At 44.3% G+C, this 17,296-nt stretch overlaps 1 protein-coding gene across 1 annotated transcript in view; it reads right to left on the reverse strand.

The window, feature by feature from the left end:
* Nucleotides 1–401: 401 nt before the first annotated feature.
* The window catches only part of LOC137545245 (interferon-induced GTP-binding protein Mx2-like), a 101,762-nt gene continuing 84,867 nt past the window's right edge, over nucleotides 402–17,296 (reverse strand). Inside the window, exon 13 of the mRNA XM_068266365.1 lies at nucleotides 402–638. Coding sequence (XP_068122466.1) covers nucleotides 402–638 — 237 coding nt within the window. The remainder of the gene's footprint in view (nucleotides 639–17,296) is intronic.

Genomic DNA, 17,296 nt, shown 5'->3' on the forward strand with positions numbered 1-17,296 from the left:
CTATTAGACTAAGAGGGCCACAGGGCCCACAACCTTCCCAACACCTTAATATCTAGCTATCTGTCTTGCAGTCACTGCTATGTATCCCCTTTTCTTATTTCTTTCTGCTTCATACACAATTAGGAATGACAGCTGAATGAATTCTGTGCCCCCTCCTACACTGCGCCCTGAGGCTGGAGCCTCTCCAGCCTATGCCTCGGCCCGGCCCTGTTTTATTGTATCGTGTGTGGCCACCTTTATGGACTTCATCTTCTATACCTAAATAAAGGAAAATTATGCTCAATTTTATTCAATCATATAAACAGTTCAATTAATCGATAAATCGATATTCCGCCATATTGGAAATCCCAACAATACCCAAGAAATACTATTTTTAATAGACCTGGCATTTAAAGGCAGCTCTAATTTCCCTCTGAGAATTTTGTTAAGCGTTTCACTGCCAGGCTTAGACGCTGAATCTGGTCTTTGAGTCTCTGCCTCTGTTCAGAGATTTGGTGTGTCTCTTCCAGTAGATATGTAAACTGCTTGTTGTTGGTTATAAGACGCGCCATCTGGTCCTGGAGCTTGTGCGCATATTCCCGCAGCATGAAGTGTTGGATGATGAGCGGGATCTGGTTGGACATCCGGTTGGTCACACCCTAGAAGAGATTGGTAAATTACCTCCATGGCAGATCTATTAATTGCTTTTCTGTGTATAAAATAACAAAGGGCAACCAGCTATTCAGTCCTTAAGGTAGCCATACACTGGCCGATTTGCCATTAGCGCCCTCTATTTGAACTTCCTGGTCACTGCAGTGACACAGGAAGTTAATGTACGCTGGGATGGAAGCAGGAACAGAGCGGTGCTGCGCGGAGAAGATGCCCGGGAGCCAGCGTCAGGTAATGTATACCTGATCGGATCGGCCGCCGCTAGCGACGCACTCCCTACCCACGGGCGTTCGACGGTATTTTTCCACACGGCGCGATCGACGGACCGATCTGATTTCAGGAGGAAATCGGCGGGTACGTTTAGCGCGAACGATTGGCAGCAGATTCGATCCCAGTGATCGAATCTGCTGTCGAAACGGCCGCAAATCGGGCCAGTGTATGGCCAGCTTTAGTTTGTAAAAGTAGAAAAACACACATATACTAATGAGGAGAAATGGGGTTAAATAGAAAAACTCTGGAGCTGTGATTACAGACCCTATTAGCCCTTCGCAAAGGTGTAGTAAACCTAAAATATAACTTTTATTCACTATAAGATAAAACTCGACTAACAAACATTTACTGTCACCATTCTAAATACATTTAACATTTAAATTGGTTGCATTGTCGATCAGGCATGCTCGATTCTCATTCGATTCGATAATAATTATCTAATCGGATAGTCTATCGTCCAACCAAGTCACCTGATGTATGGCCACCTTTAGTGTTCTACTGCATCAGGTATTATTTCTGGATATGATTTCTGCTGTAATCACCACCACCCAATCGATTTTTATTGGGAAGCAATCAATAACTTTCTGGTCCAAACCATTATCGAACTGTCCATTATTAGCTTTAGAAATTCATATCTACCTGCACATTGTAATAAATGTATTTTTTGTAAAGAAAATAGTTTATGAGTGAATGTTCTGATTTTAAAACCATATTTCTGTGTGAAGTTATCATTCAAAAGAGGAGGTTTACGTATGCTTTATTTATGTGTGGTGGAACTAGCACAATGGTCCAAATAGGACACATTATATCACTTATGTTGCTCTTTGTTTTTAGGCTTCCAGTGACAACAGCCCTGTTCTGTCAGTTCTGATCAGCCGCTGTGGTGTTTCTAGTACCTTTTGCTCAAAGAGGAACTTTAGTGGATATAACTTAATGAATAAAATTGCTTATATTTTACAGTACTGTATTACTTTAGAAATGATTTACCGTATATACTCGACTACAAGTCGATAAATTTAGGACTGACTCACAATGTAAAAGTGGGGGGGTCAACTTATAGTCGCGTCAGACTTAAATTTCCAAACTTATAGCCGGGGTCGGGGTGCCACTTTCTCCTCATTAGGCTACACTGCACTGCCCCCTCTCTAGCTCTCCCTCCCTCCTGTCTCCTCCTAATCATAACTGTTGCCAGTTTTACCTACAAACCTCCCCTCCCAGCCGCTATGGTGCCTTTTGCTCTCTCCCCTGGTGGCCGCCTCTCTCCCCTGTGTTCAGTTACAACAGTGTAGCAGAGCTGACATACGTTACCTAATCCACCCCTGCGCGCTGTGTCCTTTGATCTCCTCCTCGTTCATGCCGGCGAGCATACTATAGGGTCTCTCCCGCTTCCAGTACCATGTGACATCGGGAGTCACATGGTACTGAAGCGGGAGAGACGCTATAGTATGCTCGTCGGCATGAACGAGGAGGAGATCAAAGGACACAGCGCGCAGGGGTGGATTAGGTAACGTATGTCAGCTCTGCTACACTGTTGTAACTGAACACAGGGGAGAGAGGCGGCCACCAGGGGAGAGAGCAAAAGGCACCATAGCGGCTGGGAGGGGAGGTTTGTAGGTAAAACTGGCAACAGTTATGATTAGGAGTATCCGAGTATATACGGTAGTCAGTGTTTGCCCACTGTAAAATCTCTCCTCTCCCTGATTTACTATCTTAAATTTATCACAAGTGGTGACATCTTTACTGCTGGCAGGTGCATCACTGTGGAATTTGTTGTGTGTTCCAAAGTGAGCAGAAATAACATCTTGTCTCCCAGAATGCTCTGGATCATGGCTTCCTAGCTTAGGCTAAGCATTAGTCGGAGGGTGGGGTCACATAACAATATACAGCAATATGTACGGTATTTTTGGACTATAAGACGATCCTGACCATCCATGAGACCTACCTAGGTTTTAGATAGTGTTGGGCGAACACCTAGATGTTCGGGTTCGCGAACGTTTGCCGAACATCGCCGCGATGTTCGGGTGTTCGCGCCGAACTCCGAACATAATGGAAGTCAATGGGGACCCGAACTTTCGTGCTTTGTAAAGCCTCCTTACATGCTACATACCCCAAATTTACAGGGTATGTGCACATTGGGAGTGGGTACAAGAGGAATTTTTTTTTTAGCAAAAAGAGCTTATAGTTTTTGAGAAAATCGATTTTAAAGTTTCAAAGGGAAAACTGTCTTTTAAATGCGGGAAATGTCATGTTTCTTTGCACAGGTAACATGCTTTTTGTCGCCATGCAGTCATAAATGTAATACATATAAGAGGTTCCAGGAAAAGGGACCGGTAACGCTAACCCAGCAGCAGCACACGTGATGGAACAGGAGGAGGGTGGCGCAGGAGGAGAAGGCCACGCTTTGAGACACAACAACCCAGGCCTTGCATGAGGACAAGAAGCGTGCGGATAGCAATTTGCATTTTGTCACCATGCAGTCATAAATGTAATACAGATGAGAGGTTCAATAAACAGGGACCGGAAACGCTAACCCATCACGGATGTTCATTGTTCATGTTACTTGGTTGGGGTCCGGGAGTGTTGCGTAGTCGTTTCCAATCCAGGATTGATTCATTTTAATTTGAGTCAGACGGTCTGCATTTTCTGTGGAGAGGCGGATACGCCGATCTGTGACGATGCCTCCGGCAGCACTGAAACAGGCCTAGAGATGAGCGTAATGGCGTAATTACGATTTCGCGAAATTTCGCGTAATTAGTGTAATTACGTTTATGGCCGTAAGTACATAATCGTAATGAAGAAGGATTTCGCGAAATTTCGCGTAAGCGTAATTTTCGCGTAATTTTCGCATTGCAATGGGTTTTACGAAATTAATGCGTATGGCCATGCTCCCGAAGCGGAAAAGTTGACGCATGGATCAATGTTAGGTAGCCGCCAACTTTAAGGGTTAATAGCAAAGCCCCCTTAAATGCTAAGAGCCTCAAAATTGGAGAATATATTAAGGAGATCAGAAGGAATAAGAGGAAAAAATTTTTTTCAAAAAGACCTTATCGTTTTTGAGAAAATCGATTTTTAAGTTTCAAGGGCGAAAATGTCTTTTAAATGCGGAAAATGTCAGTTTTTTTTGCACAGGTAACAATAGTGTATTATTTTCATAGATTCCCCCAAGTGGGAAGAGTTTTACTTACTTCGTTCTGAGTGTGGGAAATATAAATAAAAACGACGTGGGGTCCCCCCTCCCAGACCTCTTTAACCCCTTGTCCCCCATGCAGGCTGGGATAGCCAGAATGCGGAGCACCGGCCGCGTGGGGCTCCGCACCCTGACTATACCAGCCCGCATGGTCCATGGATTGGGGGGTCTCGGAAGGGGAGGGGCAGCCAAGCTTTCCCCTCCCCCTCCGAGCCCTTGTCCAATCCAAGGACAAGGGGCTCTTCTCCACCTCCGATGGGCGGTGGAGGTGGAGGCCGCGATTTCCTGGGGGGGGGGTTATGGTGGAATCTGGGAGTCCCCTTTAAAAAGGGGTCCCCCAGATGCCCACCCCCCCTCCCAGGAGAAATGAGTATAAAGGTACTTGCACCCCTTACCCATTTCCTTTAAGAGTTAAAAGTAAATAAACACACAAACACTTAGAAAAAGTATTTTAATTGAACAAAAAACATAACCACGAAAAAACTCCTTTAATATTCTTAATTAACCATTAATACTTACCTGTCCCTTTAAATAAATGATCCCACGCAATATCCTCGGAAATGTTCTATCAGTTACAATGTAACAAAGTTATTACAATGTAACAACTTTGTTACATTGTAACTACGCCGCACCCGACGTCACTCGCCGCTCAGCCGCCGCATACGTGTCTGCGCTGCACAGACCCGACAGAGCTCTGAGCTATATAGCTCAGAGCTCTCTAAAGCATCTTTGTATTTGGGCTCCAAGGAGCCCCATTGGTCTTTAGCAGACCAATGGGGTTCCTTCAAATCAGAAGGAACCCCATTGGTCTGCTAAGGACCAATGGGGCTCCTTGGAGCCAAAATACAAAGATGCTTTAGAGAGCTCTGAGCTATATAGCTCAGAGCTCTGTAGGGTCCGTGCAGCGCAGACGCGTATGCGGCGGCGGCGAGTGACGTCGGGTGCGGCGTAGTTACAATGTAACAAAGTTGTTACATTGTAATAACTTTGTTACATTGTAACTGATAGAACATTTCCGAGGCTATTTCGAGGGATCATTTATTTAAAGGGACAGGTAAGTATTAATGGTTAATTAAGAATATTAAAGGACTTTTTTCGTGGTTATGTTTTTTGTTCAATTAAAATACTTTTTCTAAGTGTTTGTGTGTTTATTTACTTTTAACTCTTAAAGGAAATGGGTAAGGGGTACAAGTACCTCTACACTCATTTCTCCAAACCATTATCGAACTGTCCATTATTAGCTTTAGAAATTCATATCTACCTGCACATTGTAATAAATGTATTTTTTGTAAAGAAAATAGTTTATGAATGAATGTTCTGATTTTAAAACCATATTTCTGTGTGAAGTTATCATTCAAAAGAGGAGGTTTACGTATTTGTTTATGTGTGGTGGAACTAGCACAATGGTCCAAATAGGACACATTATATCACTTATGTTGCTTTTTGTTTTTAGGCTTCCAGTGACAACAGCCCTGTTCTGTCAGTTCTGATCAGCCACTGTGGTGTTTCTAGTACCTTTTGCTCAAAGAGGAACTTTAGTGGATATAACTTAATGAATAAAATTGCTTATATTTTACAGTACTGTATTACTTTAGAAATGATTTACCGTATATACTCGACTACAAGTCGATAAATTTAGGACTGACTCACAATGTAAAAGTGGGGGGGTCGACTTATAGTCACGTCAGACCTAAATTTCCAAACTTATAGCCGGGGTCGGGGTGCCACTTTCTCCTCATTAGGCTACACTGCACTGCCCCCTCTCTAGCTCTCCCTCCCTCCTGTCTCCTCCTAATCATAACTGTTGCCAGTTTTACCTACAAACCTCCCCTCCCAGCCGCTATGGTGCCTTTTGCTCTCTCCCCTGGTGGCCGCCTCTCTCCCCTGTGTTCAGTTACAACAGTGTAGCAGAGCTGACATACGTTACCTAATCCACCCCTGCGCGCTGTGTCCTTTGATCTCCTCCTCGTTCATGCCGGCGAGCATACTATAGCGTCTCTCCCGCTTCCAGTACCATGTGACATCGGGAGTCACATGGTACTGGAAGCGGGAGAGACGCTATAGTATGCTCGCCGGCATGAACGAGGAGGAGATCAAAGGACACAGCGCGCAGGGGTGGATTAGGTAACGTATGTCAGCTCTGCCACACTGTTGTCACTGAACACGGGGGAGAGAGGCGGCTACCCGGGGGAGAGAGCGGAAGGCACCATTGTGGCCGGGAGGGGAGGTTTGCAGTTAAAAATTAATAGGTAACGTATGACAGCTCTGCTACATTGTTTTCACAGAACACAGGGGGTGGGAGGCGAGTGGGCCACCCGGGGGAGAGAGCGGAAGGCACCGCTGCTGCTGGGAGGGGGAGTTTGTACGGGAAAACAGCCCATAGTACTCGATGCCTAGATATGTGCATATATCCGCTCTGCATATGTGAAAAGCTGAAGCAGCACCTGGGGACCAGGAGGAGTTAATGGCTGCAGAGTTTTATGCACTACAGCCATTAACTTCTCCTGTTCCCTAAGTGCAGACATTACTTCTCCTGGACCCCAAGTGCAAAACCAGTAACCCCCCCTAGTCCCCACCTGCAGCCATCAACTTTCCTAGGCCAACTTATACTTGAGACTTTAAAAAATACCAGCTTTTGGGGATCAAATTTGGGGGTCGACTTATACACGGGTCGACTTGTATCCGAGTATATACGGTAGTCAGTGTTTGCCCACTGTAAAATCTCTCCTCTCCCTGATTTACTATCTTAAATTTATCACAAGTGGTGACATCTTTACTGCTGGCAGGTGCATCACTGTGGAATTTGTTGTGTGTTCCAAAGTGAGCAGAAATAACATCTTGTCTCCCAGAATGCTCTGGATCATGGCATCCTAGCTTAGGCTAAGCATTAGTCGGAGGGTGGGGTCACATAACAATATACAGCAATATGTACGGTATTTTTGGACTATAAGACGATCCTGACCATCCATGAGACCTACCTAGGTTTTAGATAGTGTTGGGCGAACACCTAGATGTTCGGGTTCGCGAACGTTCGCCGAACATCGCCGCGATGTTCGGGTGTTCGCGCCGAACTCCGAACATAATGGAAGTCAATGGGGACCCGAACTTTCGTGCTTTGTAAAGCTTCCTTACATGCTACATACCCCAAATTTACAGGGTATGTGCACATTGGGAGTGGGTACAAGAGGAAAAATTTTTTAGCAAAAAGAGCTTATAGTTTTTGAGAAAATCGATTTTAAAGTTTCAAGGGGAAAACTGTCTTTTAAATGCGGGAAATGTCATGTTTCTTTGCACAGGTAACATGCTTTTTGACGCCATGCAGTCATAAATGTAATACATATAAGAGGTTCCAGGAAAAGGGACCGGTAACGCTAACCCAGCAGCAGCACACGTGATGGAACAGGAGGAGGGTGGCGCAGGAGGAGAAGGCCACGCTTTGAGACACAACAACCCAGGCCTTGCATGAGGACAAGAAGCGTGCGGATAGCAATTTGCATTTTGTCACCATGCAGTCATAAATGTAATACAGATGAGAGGTTCAATAAACAGGGACCGGAAATGCTAACCCATCACAGATGTTCATTGTTCATGTTACTTGGTTGGGGTCCGGGAGTGTTGCGTAGTCGTTTCCAATCCAGGATTGATTCATTTTAATTTGAGTCAGACGGTCTGCATTTTCTGTGGAGAGGCGGATACGCCGATCTGTGACGATGCCTCCGGCAGCACTGAAACAGCTAGAGATGAGCGTAATGGCGTAATTACGATTTCGCGAAATTTCGCGTAATTAGTGTAATTACGTTTATGGCCGTAAGTACATAATCGTAATGAAGAAGGATTTCGCGAAATTTCGCGTAAGCGTAATTTACGCGTAATTTTCGCATTGCAATGGGTTTTACGAAATTAATGCGTATGGCCATGCTCCCGAAGCGGAAAAGGTGACGCATGGATCAATGTTAGGTAGCCGCCAACTTTAAGGGTTAATAGCAAAGCCCCCTTAAATGCTAAGAGCCTCAAAATTGGAGAATATATTAAGGAGATCAGAAGGAATAAGAGGAAAAAATTTTTTTTCAAAAAGACCTTATAGTTTTTGAGAAAATCGATTTTTAAGTTTCAAGGGCGAAAATGTCTTTTAAATGCGGAAAATGTCTTTTTTGCACAGGTAACAATAGTGTATTATTTTCATAGATTCCCCCAAGTGGGAAGAGTTTTACTTACTTCGTTCTGAGTGTGGGAAATATAAAAAAAAACGACGTGGGGTCCCCCCTCCCAGACCTCTTTAACCCCTTGTCCCCCATGCAGGCTACCGCCCATCGGAGGTGGAGAAGAGCCCCTTGTCCTTGGATTGGACAAGGGCTCGGAGGGGGAGGGGAAAGCTTGGCTGCCCCTCCCCTTCCGAGACCCCCCAATCCATGGACCATGCGGGCTGGTATAGTCAGGGTGCGGAGCCCCACGCGGCCGGTGCTACGCATTCTGGCTATCCCAGCCTGCATGGGGGACAAGGGGTTAAAGAGGTCTGGGAGGGGGGACCCCACGTCGTTTTTTTTTATATTTCCCACACTCAGAACGAAGTAAGTAAAACTCTTCCCACTTGGGGGAATCTATGAAAATAATACACTATTGTTACCTGTGCAAAAAAAACTGCCATTTTCTGCATTTAAAAGACATTTTCGCCCTTGAAACTTAAAAATCGATTTTCTCAAAAACTATAAGGTCTTTTTGAAAAAAAAATTTTTCCTCTTATTCTCACTGATCCCCTTAATATTCCCTGGGAATTTGGTGTTCCTAAACTTTAAGCAGGCTTTGCTATTAACTGTTAAAGTCAGCGGGTTTTTAAATGTTTACATTTTTCCTTTGAAACTTTAACATCGATTTTCTCAAAAACTATAAGGTCTTTTTGAAAAAAAAAATTTTCCTCTTATTCCTCCTGATCTCCTTAATATATTCTTCAAATTTGAGGCTCTTAGCATTTAAGGGGGCTTTGCTATTAACCCTTAAAGTCGGCGGCTTTTTTATACTATACGGAGCGTTACGGTTTAACGCGAAATTACGGTAGCGTTTAATGCGAAATTACGGCATGAACGAAACGCGAAATTACGCGTTGAAAATTACGCTTACGGTATTTTAAATTACGATTTTAATGGCAATTACGCTACCGTAATTTCGCATCGTAATCGCAAATTTCGCATGCGTAATTTTAGTAATGCGAAATTACAAAAATTTCAGCTCAACTCTAGAAACAGCGTTCCGACATAACGCTGGCTGCCGGGCAAGCCAGCACCTCTATTGCGTACATTGCCAGTTTGTGCCAGGTGTCTAGCTTCGATACCCAATAGTTGAAGGGTGCAGATGGATTGTTCAACACAGCTATGCCATCTGACATGTAGTCCTTGACCATCTTCTCCAGGCGATCGGTGTTGGAGGTGGATCTGCACGCTTGCTGTTCTGTGTGCTGCTGCATGGGTGTCAGAAAATGTTCCCACTCCAAGGACACTGCCGATACCATTCCCTTTTGGGCACTAGCTGCGGCTTGTGTTGTTTGCTGCCCTCCTGGTCATCCTGGGTTTGCGGAAGTCAGTCTGTCGGTGTACAACTGGCTAGAGGAGGGGGAGGATGTCAATCTCCTCTCTAAAGTCTCCACAAGGGCCTGCTGGTATTCTTCCATTTTGACCTGTCTGACTCTTTCTTCAAGCAGTTTTGGAACATTGTGTTTGTACCGTGGATCCAGAAGGGTATAAACCCAGTAATTGGTGTTGTCCAGAATGCGCACAATGCGTGGGTCGCGTTCAATGCAGTCCTAGGCCGAAGAGGTCATAGCCTAGGGTCACAAAAACCTGTTTATTTGGGCAATTTCAATGGTAGTGATGCTGATGCTTTATCCAGGTGTTTTGATTCTGAAGTTTCACAACCCAAGTCCCCTGTTTCTATTATACCTAAGTACTGTGGGGTTGCCGCCACTGACACTCAAGATTTTTCTGACCTGTCTGAAAAATTGTCTTTTCGGGAGGACTGTCCACCTTGAAAACCTTTAGGTGTATATTACGTACCGATTTATCTTCGCCTACAGGTGCTTCAACAATTTCATGATACCAAACTGGCAGGACATCCTGGAGAGACTAAAACCTTAGAGTTATTAACACGTCATGTTTGGTGGCCTACCATAAGGAAGGACTGTAAGGCTTTTGTTGGTGCCTGCAGTGTCTGTGCCAAAAGCAAGGTCTCTAGGAATGCTCCTAGAAGTAATTTGATGCCCTTGCCCATTCCGCAGGTTCCATGGACTCATATTTCTATAGATTTTGTGGTCGATTTGCCTACTTCTGGTGGGAAAAGTGTAATTTGGGTGATTGTCGATAGATTTAGTAAGATGGCTCATTTTGTTCCATTATGTAAGTTGCCCTCTACCAAAGAATTGGAAGAATTATGTATAGAACATGTACAGTGGTTTGCAAAAGTATTCGGCCCCCTTGAAGTTTTCCACATTTTGTCATGTTACTGCCAAAAACATGAATCAATTTTATTGGAATTTCATGTGAAAGACCAATACAAAGTGGTGTACACGTGAGAAGTGGAACGAAAATCATACATGATTCCAAACATTTTTTTTTACAAATAAATAACTGCAAAGTGGGGTGTGCGTAATTATTCAGCCCCCATTGGTCTGAGTGCAGTCAGTTGCCCATAGACATTTTCTGATGAGTGCTAATGACTAAATAGAGTGCACCTGTGTGTAATCTAATGTTAGTACAAATACAGCTGCTCTGTGATGGCCTCAGAGGTTGTCTAAGAGAATATTGGGAGCAACAACACCATGAAGTCCAAAGAAAACGCCAGACAGGTCAGGGATAAAGTTATTGAGAAATTTAGAGCAGGCTTAGGCTACAAAAAGATTTCCAAAGCTTTGAACATCCCACGGATCACTGTTCAAGCGATCATTCAGAAATGGAAGGAGTATGGCACAACTGTAAACCTACCAAGACAAGGCCGTCCACCTAAACTCACAGGCCGAACAAGGAGAGCGCTGATCAGAAATGCAGTCAAGAGGACCATGGTGACCCTGGACGAGCTACAGAGATCTACAGCTCAGGTGGGGCACTCTGTCCATAGGACAACTATTAGTCATGCACTGCACAAAGTTGGCCTTGTATGGAAGTACGGAAGAGTGGCAAGAAGAAAGCTATTGTTAACAGAAAAGCATAAGAAGTCCCTTAAGCAGTTTTCTACAAGCCATGTGGGGGGACACAGCAAACATGTGCAAGAAGGTGCTCTGGTCAGATGAGACCAAAATGGAACTTTTTGGCCAAAATTCAAAACGCTATGTGTGGTGGAAAACTAACTCTGCACATCACTCTGAACACATCATCCCCACTGTCAAATATGGTGGTTCCAGCATCATGCTCTGGGGGTGCTTCTCTTCAGCAGGGACAGGGAAGCTGGTCACAGTTGATGGGAAGATGGATGGAGCCAAATACAGGGCAATCTTGAAAGAAAACCTCTTGGACTCTGCAAAAGACTTGAGACTGGTGCAGAGGTTCACCTTCCAGCAGGGCAACAACCCTAAACATAAAGCCAGGGCAACAATGGAATGGTTTAAAACAAAACATATCCATGGCCCAGTCAAAGTCCAGATCTAAATCCAATCGAGAATCTGTGGCAAGATCTTAAAACTGCTGTTCACAAACGCTGTCCATCTAATCTGACTGAGCTGGAGCTGTTTTGCAAAGAATGGGCAAGGATTTCAGTCTCTAGATGTGCAAAGTTGGTAGAGACATACCCTAAAAGACTTGCAGCTGTAATTACAGCAAAAAGGTGGTTCTACAAAGTATTGACTCAGGGGGCTGAATAATTACGCACACCCCACTTTGCAGGTTTTTTTTTTTTTTAAATGTTTGGAATCATGTATGATTTTTGTTCCACTTCTCACATGTACACCACTTTGTATTGGTCTTTCACGTGGAATTCCAATAAAATTGATTCATGTCTGTGGCAGTAATATGATAAATTTGTGGAAACTTCAAGGGGGCCGAATACTTCTGCAACCCACTGTATTTTGTTTACATGGTATCCCAGAGAATATTGTGTCAGATAGGGGAGTTCAGTTTGTCTCCCAATTTTGGCGATCATTCTGTTCTCATTTAGGAATCTCCTTGTCATTTTCATCTGGGTTTCATCCTGAGACCAACGGTCAGACTGAAAGAACTAATCAATCCCTGGAGCAGTACCTCAGGTGTTTTGTGTCTGATTGTCAGGAGACCTGGCTTGAGTTTTTACCATTTGCTGAATTTGCATTTAATAACCTCTCTAGTTCCTCCACCAAAATTATCACCATTTCAGGTAATTACTGGCTGAACTCCTAAATTCACCTCATTCTCCCATTCACATTCCTCTCATCCACTCTTGGAGAAACGGATTTCTCACATGCAGACAGTCTGGACTCAGGTCAGGGAAAATTTGAAAGGAGCGGTTGTTCAACAAAAATCTCAGGCTGATCGTCATCGGTCCCCTGAGTACTTTTTTCTTATCCATAGACAAGCCATCTGCCAAGTTGGGTCCCAAATATATTGGTCCTTATCCTATTGCTAAGAAAATTAATGGTGTTGTATATCGGGTGACTTTGCCTCAGTCTATGAGGGAAGTAAGATCTTTCCATGTATCTTTATTGAAACCAGCAGCCAATGTTTCTTCTTCTGATCCTCCTCCACCTATTGAGGTGCAGACATGCTCAACTTCTACCCGGGAGAAATCCGGATAGTTGCTATCCGGATAACTCCCAGGAATGATGTGCAGGTGGGGGGGGTCAATCTTACCTGAATGACGTCTTCATCGGGTCCATACGCGTCGCCTCCTACCATGCATTCCAAGATCCGCATTCGCCGGTCACGTGACACAAACGCTTCCTCCTTCAACCCGACGCTTGGAACACATGGTGGGAGGTGGCACGTATGGACCCGATGAAGACGTCATTCAGGTAAGATTGACCCCCCCGCACAGCATTCCTGGGAGTTATCCAGATAGCAACTATCCGGATTTCTCCCAGGTAGAAGTTGAGCATGACTGTTGAGGTGGATGGGGAACCTGAGTATGAGATAGAACAATTTTTGGATTCTCGGAAGTTCCGTAATTCTCTACAATATTTGGAGGATTGGAAAGGTTATGGCCCAGAGGAGCCATCTAAGTGTATGACCTCAGCCTGTTTAACGTTTTTGTCTCTGTCTAAACCTTCTGTACTATAGCCATCTGACCACCTGTGTATGAAATCAGCCTGTTATTGATCTAGCCTTGCCTCAGTCCTTTTGTATCACAATAATCGCATTGATTACGTTTAAATACCCAGTGTCACACCTGGTTCACAAATTTTTTTACAGCCGTGGTACCAACGCTACGTGCTATGGTACAACCTCCTGCATGCTGCTGGCACACATTACACCTGCTTCTGCTGCATTGCCCTGCTCCTGATGCCTGTGCTCCCACTGCCAGGGTGCCACAGTCCACTGCTGCTAGCTGTAAAGCTCAAAAAAATAATAGCTATGTTGCTGTAAAATCATTTTAAATATGCCCCGGAGTGGTACTCTGCTGGTTGCCACATTTGAAAAAAAAAATTAGTAATTTTTTTGAGGTGTATGGGATGAAAACTGTGCTGTCGGAGTTGTGGGGAGTCCCCAACTGCAGCAGTACAACCGCTTCCTGAAACCTCATGGTTGTTATGGTTTATCTGTGCAGTGTTACTAACACTAGGTGCCATGGACTACCTATGCTGCCACACGCTATACTCCTCCTCCTGTCTCCTGCTGCCTGTGCTCCCACCGCCAGGGTGCCACAGGCCACTGCTGCTGCTACGTATTATGCACCCCCCCCAAAAAAAAATTGCTGTTATTGTTGCTGTAGAAAAAAAGTTACATTTATTGAGGTGTCTGGGTTGAAAACTGTGCTGTCCCAGTTGTGTATTGGTCACAATGGGCTTGAATCAGAAAAGAGTGCTAACTGATAGCACGGCCGTTTTTGCTCAAATGTTCGCGTTTCGCGCGATCGCAATTTTTTGCGTGAAATTATAACATTTTCTTGTGAAACCAATATCGTTTGCGTGCGAACTAGGTGAAGGTGAGGAGGCGAGAGGAGGACAGCGGGGGTCGGCAGCTATGCATCCCACAAGACGCATTGGGCTCTATACAGTAAACGGTGCTAACCCAGTTAGCACGCCTAAAGGCTTTGGGCGTGCTAACTAGGGTGCTAAGTAGTTAGCAGTAGCCCATACAAACTACTTAGCACCGTAGTTAGCACATGCAAACTTAGCACCGTAGTTAGCACATGCAAACTACTTAGCACCGTAGTTAGCACATGCAAACTACTACTTAGCACCGTGCTAACTAGGGTGCTAAGCTCCATGGTTAGATACCCCTTGTCTTCCTAATTATGATCTTGTAAAAGATAGAATATTTGGACATTTAAATTCAATCTGAGCTCTATATATTATGTGATGATCATTATATTATTGTTAACAATACCTCTCATCTTTCACAGTGATAATTGATGCTGAAGCTAGTGTTGGAAAAGTTAGGAGGCACACTGCTACACTGCATATTCTGTCATATGTTCCTTTTCTTTGTTGAATAAACATTGATTTTTTTAAAAAAAAAAAACTAGGGTGCTAAGTAGTTTATATGTGCTAACTACGGTGCTAAGTAGTTTACATGTGCTAAATACTTAGCACGTTCAAAGCATGTTAGCTTTTCACTGGCGTGCTAACACTTAGCACCCTTTTCTGAATCAAGCCCATTCTCTGCTATGTGGGGGGCAGCAGAGATCTTCAATCAACTTAATTGAAGATCGCAAGATTAGAGGATACTAGAGGATATTAGAGGAGCCATCGTCCTTTGAAAAGGGATTTTTGAAAGTGAAATAGGAAGCCCAATGAAAGCCAATGGCAAAATTCAGCATTTTTGCACCCCCATAACTCTGGTTGGTTATCACCTGCCGAATTTATCAGTTAAAAGCAAAGGCCCCTTACATCCTAGCAAAACCAAATTTGCAGGATATGTTAAAAAAGATAGCAGGAAACAGTATTTAAAGAAAAAAAAATGTTATTATTTTTATGTGCGGAGTGTGTGAAATCTGAAAAAAAAAATGACGTGGGGTCCCCCCTCCCGAGCCTCTGTAACCCCTTGTCCCCCATGCAGAGCCCCGGCCGTGTGGGGCTTCACACCCTGAGCTATACCAGCCCGCATGGTCCATGGTATGCGGGGGGGGGGAGAGGGGGGAGAGGGGTGGCCAAGCCTTCCCCTCTCCCCGAGAGCCCTTGCCCAATTCATGGACCAGGGGCTCAACAAAAAAGTCCTTTAAAGTTCTTAGTTAACCATAAATACTTACCTGTACCTTTAAAAAAAGTTTCCATGCCAATATCCTTGGAAATGTTCGATGGCTACAGTATCCTCTAATCTTGCGATCTTCAATTAAGTTGATTGAAGATCTCTACCGCCCCCCACATAGCAGAGAATGCGTCCTGTGGGATGCATAGCTTCCAGCTCACGCTGTCCTCCCCGCCTCCTCACCATTCACCCATGGGTGCACCGGGTGCCAGCCTAGGTGGGGGTTGACAGGTGAAGGCAGGTAGGGAGAGACAGCGGGAGCCACAGCTATGCGTCCTGCACAGGACGCATTCTAAGCTATACTAACCGGTTCATGAATGATCCGGTTCTTTTTAATGAATTGAATCGAATCAATCAGCTCTTTTTCCTTTGAAACTTTAAAATCTATTTTCTCAAAAAGTATAAGGTCTTTTTTAAAAAAAAAATTCCTCTTGTAGTCGCTGACCCCCTCCAGATGTTAGACCCCTTGAAACATCTTTTCCATCACTTTTGTGGCCAGCATAAATGTTTGTAGTTTTCAAAGTTTGCCTCCTCATTAAAGTTTATTGCGGTTTGCAAAGTTCGCACGAACCCGAACATTTGCAGAAGTTCGCGTTCGAGAACCTAAAATCGGAGGTTCGAGTCATCTCTATATCTTATGCTGCCAGTCTGACACCAGCTATTACACCACTACAATAGCTGCATATACCTCTTCCTCCTGCTGCTGTCTGTGTTTCCCACTGCTAGGGTCCATAGAACTATATCTTATTAGAGATGGCCCGAATGGTTCGACCGCAAACTTATTCGCACGAAAATCTGTGGTTCGCTTTCGCAGTGAACCACAAATTTTCTATCTAACTAACTATCTGTTATGCTGCCAATCTGCCACCAGGTATTACGCCACTACAATAGCTGCATCTACCGCCTCATCCTGCTGTCCTCAGTCTGTTTTTCCCACCGCCAGGGTCCACACAGAACAAATCTTATGCTGTCAGTCTGCCACCAGCTATTACGCCACTACAATAGCTGTATTTTGTTGAAGAAAAAAAAATGTTTAATTTTTTTGAGATGTCTGGCTTGAAAACTGTGATGTACCAGTTGTAAATTGGACACAATGTGGGCTTCACGACCGCTGTCTGGAACCAGTCCTCTTGTTAATCTACATTTTTTTTTTATTATACCTCCCCACATAAACAATTGCTGTTTTCCTTTAAAAAAAAACATGATGCTTCATTCATCATTTACTACTAAAGACGTTTTGATTTCAGTTCAAATACCGAATTTTCGTGAGAAGAATTTGTGACTTTGGACTTACCCGAGTTTCGAACTATTCGAATTCGGATACACTCGAATTTAAAAAAAGAGGTATCCGAGCACCTCTGCCTGACAGCCCTGATGATCTATTTGGTTGCAGTAGTGTCAAAATAACACCAGAAACAAGCATCATGCAGCTAATCTTGTCAGATCTGACCACATTGTCAAAAACACCTGATCTGCTGCATGCTTGTCCAGGGACTATGGCTAAAAGTATTAGAGGCAGAGGATCAGCAGGGCTGCCAGGCAATTGGTATGGCTTAACAGGGAATAAATATACAGCCTTCTTTTGCTACAGTTGTCCTTTAACAAAATAGTGTGTGTAGCACTAATGTGTTTCATGGTTTTTGTCTAATTAAAATGGAGTAAACCGGCTTCCGGTTCCGGCGCCTACATGGAAGGGTGAGAGAAGCGGACTCTTCTGTTGCGCAGCTATCTATCGGATCCGGAGGCGCCATCTTGTCACGCGGCTGGTCCACCTCTGGGCCTCCTTGTTTCGCTGCCGCTCGGGTGAGGTAGCGATCCATACGCTGTCTCTGAG

This window comes from Hyperolius riggenbachi, chromosome 2, assembly GCF_040937935.1.
Source record: "Hyperolius riggenbachi isolate aHypRig1 chromosome 2, aHypRig1.pri, whole genome shotgun sequence".
Lineage (NCBI taxonomy): Eukaryota > Metazoa > Chordata > Amphibia > Anura > Hyperoliidae > Hyperolius > Hyperolius riggenbachi.